General features: G+C 48.9%; 1 protein-coding gene across 1 annotated transcript in view; it reads left to right on the forward strand.

The window, feature by feature from the left end:
* mmp16b (matrix metallopeptidase 16b (membrane-inserted)) overlaps positions 1–7,981 on the forward strand; it is a gene marked incomplete at both ends in the record, with an annotated part of 11,152 nt that extends 3,171 nt beyond the window's left edge. The window contains 7 exons of the mRNA XM_084458062.1: positions 986–1,290; positions 2,984–3,145; positions 3,713–3,930; positions 4,070–4,208; positions 6,397–6,547; positions 7,060–7,175; positions 7,620–7,981. Of these exons, the coding sequence (XP_084314188.1) occupies positions 986–1,290; positions 2,984–3,145; positions 3,713–3,930; positions 4,070–4,208; positions 6,397–6,547; positions 7,060–7,175; positions 7,620–7,981 (1,453 nt within the window). The remainder of the gene's footprint in view (positions 1–985; positions 1,291–2,983; positions 3,146–3,712; positions 3,931–4,069; positions 4,209–6,396; positions 6,548–7,059; positions 7,176–7,619) is intronic.
* Positions 7,982–10,418: the final 2,437 nt, after the last annotated feature.

Consider the following 10,418-nt stretch of genomic DNA (forward strand, 5'->3'; position numbering starts at 1 on the left):
CATAGCGACCATTCAGAGCAACGCCAGTCATCACACGGTTCTGTGTTTGTCACTCTTTCTATTAATTGCCGAGCGCTCCCTCCGCCCCGGATGCAGGGTTGTCATAGAGACAGCACAGATGCTCGCACGCACACTCCCGCGCAGGCGCACTCACACACCGGCAGGAAAATCTCATTTCGATACAGAATGCAGGCGCCGAGGAAACTGTTGTGTTTGCGGGTGCGAGGACAGCTTTCCCTTGCATTCACTGACACTGCGACAAAATCCTGTCCGTAAATCATCCATAAACTTTTGCCGAAATATTTAAATGCTCACATTGTCACTCTGTGTGATTAAGTTTCTCTCTCCATGGGGCTGAGCAGGACGGATAAGGGGTCCTGAACGTAGCTGGAAATTGGCAGGTTACAGCAGTAATAGATGATAACGCCGTCAATTTATTCAAATCCGTCGTCCCTCCCTGAATTTGAATTGATGAGCCACCTCTCTTAATGGAATGTCAATCAGTACTGGGTCTTGGCTACTGCTGACTGCACCCTCTCCATGAAAAGAGGGAGAGAGAAAGAGAGAGATAGAGAGAGGGGGTGGGGGGGTGGAGGGAGAGAAAGGGAGGGGAGCGAGGGAAGGTTTTCCATTCCTCTCTGTCTGCTGGGGACTGATAACGCCTGCTGTGTTAAAAGTTCAAGCAGACGCTGCCGGACTTGGAGTAGTTTAAAAGTGAAACTTTGTACTGTATGTTCTCTCATAAAATCAGTACAGTGAGGGGAGATGTTTATAGATTTTGTTAGGATATATGTCTTACAGGAGCTGTCTTGTTTCCTTCATCATTTTTTCAAGTATGACTCATTTCTTAGTATTTACTTCAGGCCACAGAGACACTCGTCTGCCTGATGGTGCCTTCTAACGCCTCCACGGACCCCCCAACGCCATCCAGGATCCCACGGGATGTTTTCACACCCCCATCATATTTCATCTCTTGTTTCCGCAGCATAAAGAACGTTACGCCGAAAGTGGGTTCCCGGGAGACCCACGACGCCATACGGCGGGCCTTCGACGTGTGGCAGGGCGTGACTCCGCTCCGCTTCGAGGCCGTTCCGTACAGCGCCCTGGAGAGCGGCAGGCGCGACGTTGACATCACCATCATCTTCGCCTCGGGCTTCCACGGCGACAGCTCGCCCTTCGACGGGGAGGGGGGCTTCCTGGCCCACGCCTACTTTCCGGGCCCTGGGATAGGAGGGGATACACACTTCGACTCTGATGAGCCGTGGACCCTGGGGAATCCCAACCATGACGGTGAGAGAGGGGAGCTCTGAACCAAGAAGAGAGAGAGAGAGAGAGAGAGAAAGAGAGAGAGAGAGAGAGAGAGGAGGCGGGGAGAGATAAAAAAAAAAAAACGATGGCTCAAGGGCAGGCCATGCACTAAGCCTCCAGGACAGTATTTGTACGTCCTTGCGTCTTTTTTTTGCTAAAAGCACTGCGCTGTTGTCCTAGCAAAGCTCCGCTATTCCCCTATCTAGACCACGGCCGGTCTGCAGCTGCTGTCCTGCTCTTCAGCCCCAGGGCCCAGCCCTCTGCTGTTGTCTGAACATCTCCATTGTTAGTATCGCAGTCCATAGTCTAGGTGGAGGAGGCAGGGTGGAACTGCAGACTAGGGAGGGTAAACAGATCTCTCTCTCTCTCTCTCTCTCTCCCTCTCTCTCTCTCTCTCTCTCTCTCTCTCTCCTCCACACACAGGCACTTTACTTTAATTACCGTGGCTGCGGGACGCCAGGGCCTGTCAGAGCGTCGTCACGCTGCACGGCCGCAGCCAGAGCCCCTAGAGACGCTAATGCACACAACCACCACTTTGCGCTCCCCTCGCGTCAGTGTGTACCGGGATAATAGCCAGCATAGCCAGCGTTTGTTCGTTTGTTTGTTCGTTCAGGTCACTTTCCTGTCATTCAGCCAGGTCCCCTCCCTGTCTAGCGATAATTGTCACATTTTATGGTCGGATTCACGTCCGCGTGGCATGTGCGCCGTAGCCGTCCATCCAGACTAGATTCTAATTGAGAGCCCCTGGTCTCGGCGTACGAGCGAAACCACAGCGCCTGTGGGGTTTTCACAGTGTTGTAATGGAGGATGCTGTGTGTTAGCATGTGTGCTAACGCTAGCCCGAGCTGTCTCCAGGGGGTTGTCGTTTAGAAGCTTTGATTTGTGGGGTGAGGCTGTAGTCTTCTGTGGCTGGTTCTGTGTTAGACTGATGTGGTGGGGTATAGTGTAGCACTGTAACATTTCAGCGGCTGGCTAAGGGTCAGCTGTTGTTCTGTGCAGAGCTCTTGGCAGGAGTACAGTAGATATCGCGTTTTAAAGAGCATCGTTCCCCGGCGGCCATCTTCAGTCACATGTACAGTAGAGAGATGTACAGTAGTGCATTTGTATTTATTGATTTATTTTGATGAATCTGACACTATCAACTGAATACTGACTGTAGTGTGTATGTGTGTGTGTGTGTGTATGTGTGTTGTGTGTAGTGCATGAGTGCACTAAAGCCTGCAGCAGGGGCTTGAATATGACACTGTGACTCTTAGCAGAACAATGACACATACGCCCTTCACAACTCACCACAGTATAATCGTGTGCTTCATGGGACCAGGGGTGAAAAAGAAGGATTTGGTATTAATTATCAGCCTACAGTAAATGTCAACAGGGTCACTTACATGGTGATAGTCTACTGAACAATGAACAAAGATGTGTGTGAGGATGTCTGAGGGTTTTTTTCATGTCTGTGTTGTATTATATGACAATACTATGTCAAGCAGAATACATTGATGCATTGTGTGTTTGTGTGTGTGTGTGTGTGTGTGTGTGTGTGTGTGTGTGTGTGTGTGTGTGTGTGTGTGTGTGTGTGTGTGTGTGTGTGTGTGTGTGCGTGCACCCGTGCGTGCCTGGGTGTGTGTGTGTGTGTGTGTGTGTGTGCTTCTCAACATTCTCTCATTGCCTTCAACAGGGAATGACCTGTTCTTGGTGGCGGTGCATGAGCTGGGCCACGCCCTGGGCTTGGAACACTCCAACGACCCCACTGCCATCATGGCCCCCTTCTACCAATACATGGACACAGATAACTTCAAACTACCTCATGATGATCTGCAGGGCATCCAGAAAATATATGGTAACTATGGTATGGTTATGGTATGGTTATGGTAACTATGGTAACACACATGTTCAGGCAGGCCTTCGGCCATCTATAACGCCTTGCTGCTCGCAATGTTGTTGTTTTATCTGTTCTGTGTCGTTTTAATCTTGTCTCGTGTTGTATTGCCATTTTAATTTATTACTGTAAAGCACTCTGTGCATCCGTGCTGTGAAGAGTGCTATATAAATAAAGCTTACTTACTTACTTACTAACTTTCAAATACAATACAAAGCAAGACAATATCTTTATTAGTCCTTTTTACCACAGACATCTGTCATCTAACCCAACCCCTACCACTGGACATATACACAGACACATCAACGTTGCCCTAACTGCCCACACACAGAGGAGGGACTTTCTCTCTATTCCTATTCAAGGTTTCTTCAGTGCAGAAGGAAGAGGAATGAAGATGCAAATATCAAAAACTCAGTATTCATTAAATATTTACAGTTAGACATGAGATCTGGTACTGAGAATACGCGTCACCTCTGTATCTTGTCTGTACAGTACACAGCCAGTCTAATGTTCCTCTGTTGTCTCCAGGCCCCCCGGACAGGGCCCCCCAGCCCACCAGGCCCCCGCCCACCGCCCCCCCTGCCCGCTTCCCCCCCCCCTCGGACCCCCGCAAGCATGACCGCCAGGTCCGGCCCCACCGCCCGCCCCAAGGGGCCAAGCCCTCCAACCCCAACGCCAAGCCCAACATCTGCGATGGTGGCTTCAACACGCTGGCCATCCTGAGGCAGGAGCTGTTCGTGTTCAAGGTACGAGCCGAGGCGCGGCCACCGGAGAGACGCGGACGTACAGTAGATGGTTGCTTTGCAGAGCTTTAGGTTCGCCGGCGCAGGCAGGAGATGGTGATGAAGATGATGATGTAGTGATGATGAAGATGTCTGTCTGCAGGACCAGTGGTTCTGGAGGGTGAGGGACAACTCTGTGGTGCCCGGTTACCCCATGCAGATCAACTACTTCTGGAGAGGCCTGCCCTCCAAAATTGACGCCGTCTACGAAAACAGCGAAGGGAAGTTTGTGTTCTTCAAAGGTGAGAAAGAGCGAGGAACAAGAGAGAGAGAGAGAGAGAGAGAGAGATGAAATGGGGGATTATTTGCATATTTACGCATGAAACTGTCACACTTCCAAAACCTTTAGTTGTTCAGTGGAGCATTATAAAAAGATGAAAGCGAGAATCTGCCGTAGCAGCCATTTTGTTGTGAAGGAGAGCTTGTTTGTGTGTACAGTACTGTACAGTCAGATATCGGGGGAGAGTTCAGTCATCCATCCATCCATCGTGCAGATTAACATGACATCTGTCACCCAGCAGGATCAGAGAGAGACTCATGTTTTATTCATCCGCAGGGAGATTGGACGGAAAGCTACTTACTGTAACACCACACCACCTACAGTAGGGTACCCTGTGCCTGAAGCGCTGAGGATCAAACTGTTTTCAACACAATAGTAGCTTGATAAAGCTGATGTAGTGTTTACCTTCGGTCTCAAATAGCCTGTGTGTTGAGTAAGGGAAGCTTATGAGAGAAATTCACCTTACCATAATTCATGACTGACCTCAAGCTTTGTACTGTACATCAAAAGCCATTGTACTGTACATCACATTAATCAACACATTTACATTTGAGTCATTTAGCAGACACTTATAAGTGTGTTCGACTAGAGTAAGTTAACTGACTGAACACCTCTGTACTGTTAATGAGCATAGGGTAGGAATATCACATTGTGATTACTGACTCTCAGATCTTTGAATTTAAATAGCCTCCACGACAGCGCAAGGCGAGAGGTTATGTTTTTGGTGGCGTGTGTTTGTTGGTTGATTGGTTGGTTGGTTGGTTCGTTAGCAGGATTACACAAAAACTACCAGACCAATTTCATGAAACTCTATGGAGGGGTGTAGCATGGGCCAACTTAGAACCCATTCAATTTTGGAGTGGATCCAAATCACCGGGCAGATCCATGAATAATGTTTTCTGTGGTGTGTGTTCGTTGGTTCATTCGTTGGTTGGTTTGCTCATTGGTTCATTACCAGGATTACGTAAAAACTATCAGACCAATTTTCATGAAACAAGGCGGAGGGGTGTAGCATGGGCCAACTTAGAAACCATTATATTATGGAGCGGATCCAAATCACTGGTTGGATCCACAAATTAAAACAAAACCTGGAGTGAGGTTTGGGTTTGAACTGGGGTGTGTGTGTGTGTGTGTGGGGGGGGGGGGTCCGGAGTGCACCAAACTGCACCAAACCGCCCACCAGTGGCTCTGACCCGAGGGGGGTGCTGCAGAGTCGGCCAAGCATGGCTGCCAATTCACCTCCATTCATTTTTTGGACTCAGGGCTCACAAGCGAAAAATTCCCCCCATTCATTGTCAGTGGGGGGGATTGAAACCACCATATCTTGACATAGGAAGGTCACAGAGACATGGGTTTGGGCTGGCATAACGCTCTCAACCTAGCGAACACACAGAGCCATGAAATGCATTCATGGGCGGAGGTCTGTGCTCTCCTAGCATCATTTCTAGTTTATATAAAGTATGTGCGTCACTTGTTGTGGTCTAATGCCACTAGAGTCAGGTCAGACACTCAGTCAGACATTGACACCTTGTGAGGGACACTTTGTGACGCTTAGCCTCACAATATAAAGTGAGATGAGACAGTTACCTGATTTACGTCTGACCATTACTGGCCATTTGTCTGACAATTCAAGGACTCTCTCAAAACTGGGCACTAAATGCCGACAAAGGCAAAGTACCCCTCAGCATATAAATGTATTTATACAAAAAAGTGCGCTCCCATGTGTAATGACTATGTTTCCAGTCCATAATGTTGGCTGAGGTGCAAGAGCTATGCGAATTACCCTGGCTCATCCATCGTATGATTGGTTGGTTGAGGCGTTGCTTGCTGAAGTGCTGTTTCTCGGCAAATGCTGTGCCTGCAAATTAGGCCTAGCATACTAAATAATATTCTTTCCATTAGAGAAGCTGAACTGAACTGCGTGTTTTGTGTATGTGTTTGTGTGTGTGTGTGTGTGTGTGTGTGTTGTATGCGTTTGTGTGTGTGTGTGTGTGTGTGTGTGTGTGTGTGTGTGTGTATGTGCGTGCGTGCGTGCGTGAGTTTGTGTGTGTGTCTACGCATGTGTGCATATATGTGTGTGTATATGTGTGTGTGTGTGTGTGTGTCTATGCATGTGTGCATACATGTGCGTGCGTGTGTGCGTGTTTCAGGAAACCGTTTCTGGGTGTTCAAGGACACAACGCTGCAGCCCACCTACCCGCAAGACATCTCTCTGTTCGGGAGCGGGATGCCCACCCAGAGCATCGAGCTGGCCGTGTGGTGGGAGGACGTGGCCAAGACCTACTTCTTCAAAGGAGACAGGTCAGTCCGTCTGTGGGAGGAGCCACTCTTGGTCCCTCCCCCCGGAGCAGCTCGACCAATAGGAAGGATGCAGGGTTCCTGATATTTGACGGCCGTACTGTACAGTATTTCGGGTCTGCTTTACAATGTATGGTCGAGACCACCTGCTACAGTATGTGTACTTATGTGAACCTCGAGGCTTTAAGATATGAGAGTCTACCGATGTGGCTCGAACGTTCTGTTCAGCCGTCACAATGAATCGTGTCACCTGGGGACGAGGAACCCCAGTTGCGAGCGCAGGTGAAGCTTCCCGCCGCGACGCTGTCACGTCTCGGCACACTGCAGCGGATCGCAAATCTCTCCCCGCTTTGATGCGCCCGCGTTCCCCTGCTGACTGCGTTTGCGTTTCGCTGCGGGTCGTTTTGTCCCACAGGGCTGAGGACACGCTCCATGTTAAAGCTGATGGTGAGATGACGCGTGCGAGCGAGCGAACGGTAGAACTTAGCTGACATCTGAATCTGTGTACCTTGTAGGTACTGGAGGTACAATGAGGACATGAGGACAATGGACCCTGGCTACCCCAAACCCATCACAGTGTGGAAGGGCATCCCAGACTCCCCACAGGGCGCATTTGTGGACAAAGCCAATGGTAGGCCTACATGACATTTTTATTTCTCTTACGACTTGCTTGATTCTCAGTCCAGTGATATGGTGCCTGGGTGCAGGTTGGAGTGTTGGATGTGTGGAAGGGGTCATCCCTATATTCCCCGGGTCGCATTAACATGCGATGGCATAATCACGTTTTTCTTTCACGTTTCGGGGGTAACATAGGATCCGGGGAACATAGGACCCTTTTTCGGGGGGAACATAGGACCCGGGGAACATAGAACCCTTTTTGGGGGGGAACATAGGACCCGGGGAGCATAGAACCCGGGGAACATAGAACCCGGGGAACATAGGACCCGGGGAACATAGGACCCGGGGAACATAGACATGTTCCCGTGTGGAAGCTGATGTTACCTCTAGTATTTGTCGGGGATCGTGAACAAGCGTCGGTTTGAATTCCGCGTGAATGTGCGTCCTCTTCCGCCAGGGTTCACCTACTTCTACAAGGGGAAGGAGTACTGGAAGTTCAACAACCAGAGGCTGCGTGTGGAGCCGGGCTACCCCAGGTCCATCCTCCGGGACTTCATGGGCTGCGACGGCCTGCCGGCCGACCCCGACTGGGAGTGGAGCCCCCCGGAGGCAGAGGACCGCCACTACGACAGCGGCGACGTGGACATCGTCATCAAGCTGGACAGCGCCGGCGGCACGGAGAAGGCGGTGGCCATCGCCATCCCCTGCATCCTGGCGCTCTGCATGATGGTGCTGCTGTACACTGTGTTCCAGTTCAGGAGGAAGAGCACCCAGAGACACATACTCTATTGTAAGCGCTCCATGCAGGAGTGGGTCTGAGAGGGTCCTGAACGAGGGAGGGCGTACGAATCTCCTAACTGGTCTAACTGGGGGAACGAGGGCCCCCCCTGTGGAGCTGCGGCCCACCAGGGGGCGCCCTGCAGGCTGATGTTAAAACTGTGTTTTGCCGCGAGCGAGCCGAAGTGAAGTCGAGCCCTTCAGGCAAGCCCTCCTGAAGACAACGAAGGAGCCGCCGCTCGTATTCCCAACAATTCTGTGTCTGCTTTGACTGTGTGTCTTAGAGTGAACTCTTTGAAGTTGAGAAAGAGCTAAGCTGTAATGGGACCTGCGTTTGTCTATCCCTGCCTCTGCACGCCTCTAACAACCCTCTAGCACTAACCCGTGAACAAATTAGAAATAGGCTTCCTTAGTTTTCATGTCTTAATTCACTCGCCCAAGGCTGTGCATTTGGATATAAGTCCCTGTGGGGATGATTAGCTGTGTGGAGGACTGATACCCCAACCAAATATGACCTGTCCTTCCAAAGAGGATTACTACTTGGTGTTTTTCGGGACGTTCCTGATCCATTGATCTAATGTCATGGTTCCATTAGCCATCTCTCTCTCTCTCTCTCTCTCTCTCTCTCTCTCTGTGTGTCCACTCGTCTGCTCGTTCTCATCAGTGGGAAGGCGGGAGGCAAAGGCTGTTGTGGCAGTCTGTCTCAGAAACAGGGGCCAAAAAACCTCTCTGCAATATTAATGAGACTGCCTTAATCACTGATCACTTGTTTCTCTTGCTTTCTCTCTTTCTCCCTGTGTGTGTGTGTGTGTGTGTGTGTGTGTGTGTGTGTGTGTGTGTATGTGTGTGTGTGTGTGTGCGTGCGTACACTACAGTATATACAGTGTACAGATCTATATGCAGTGGATGATACTGGATGGGCTTGCTCTGCTGGCCGAGCGACATTGGTTTATCAAATGTACATTTACATTGTGTCTGAAGAATGAAACGCTAAAAGGAAATTGTGAAGTTCAAAAATTATGTTGATAGCCAGAAGACACATACAGTAGACTCTACACTTTGTATACAATGTACAGTAAGTCCCAAGAAATTTGTTTTTATGTCTTGCCGATGCCCACGATTGCCCTGCCATAATATTACAGTGCGGTTGTGTGGTGACCCCATTCCTCTTGCCGTTCGTCAGGTGATTCGGTGTATGGGATACCCAATCATAATCCTCTTGTTTGACTTTTTTGATTTGAGCACACCACTTTTTGTGCTTTTACTTGAGAATGTTTAGAGAAGATCGACGATATATCAGTGTCTAACAACATATCTTAACTTTCCTTGAAAATCTAAGGGATAAACAGTTCATATCCGATCAAAATATCATGTTCCAGTGCGTCCTCACAGGAATGGACTTGTTTCCTCCAAAACAACGACTAGTTCATGAACAGTGTGTGAGTTTTCTTTTCTTTTTTTTTTTACTAAAGATTTCCATTGTTTCTTGAGTTTCATTTGTAATGTAAGAAATCTTTGAGATATCGTCTGACTTATGAACAATTTCTCCACCCGAAGAGGGTGAAGTATCCACACTCCATTTTGTCATCTCTCTTAACCATGGAACTCCTGAGGTAAAGAGACCTATGGAAAGACTGGTAATCTCTCATGGTGGAAAACAGAGACAAAGGGGACTGTCACCTTTTATAAAACACGCACCATTCGGGAGGTCGTAGTACCTTGACGTTGGCAGATGTTGTACATTACGAGGAGAGGTGGTTGTACTTTCTTCAAATGTCCAAGTGCTTTGCATAGTACATACCATACTCCATGTTCTTCTGATTGATGGTGGGCCAAAGCTTCCTCCCCATGTTGTCCTACATGTCTTAATGGTTGGTGTGTATTGGTGAGGGTCTGGTGGGTTCAGTGGGGATTGGAGGAAGGCCTGTCAGGCTAGTCAGTCTGTATTTATTGCTGTATTTATTCCTCATAAATTGCATTGTTCTGAGGGCAAAAGCTGTCAATAAAGTGGATTTTAAAGTGCTTTGTTTTTCCTGATACTTACATTGCTGTTGTTTTTATGTGTGTGTACTGCAACAGCGCATCGGAGTAATGCCTCCTATTAAGTTAAAAGTGATTGAAATCACAAAGTACAGTTTCATCAAAGTTACAGTGTGTAGGCTACATTACAATCTATAAGTCACATCACACAAGACAAACTATGTCCATCTATGCTTCCATCTACAGTGTACTGTCGGCCTATGGCCCCCCATATATAATACAGAACCATTCAGTCAGCTGGCATATCCATGTCACATCTCAGCTCACTAATGGGAGTGTGGGGAGCGCGCCCCCTCTGTCCTTTAGAAATAGCTGCGTTATCTCCAGCAGCTCCTGAGTGCCTCTATCCTGCCTCGGCACACGCTGTTATTCCATTAAGGCTAATTTGTAGTGGCATTAATGGAAGTGGGTGGAGGCCATTAAACAGCAGTCGATACAG

The sequence above is a fragment of the Borostomias antarcticus genome (genome assembly GCF_949987555.1).
Source record: "Borostomias antarcticus genome assembly, chromosome: 24".
NCBI classification, from domain to species: Eukaryota; Metazoa; Chordata; class Actinopteri; order Stomiiformes; family Stomiidae; genus Borostomias; species Borostomias antarcticus.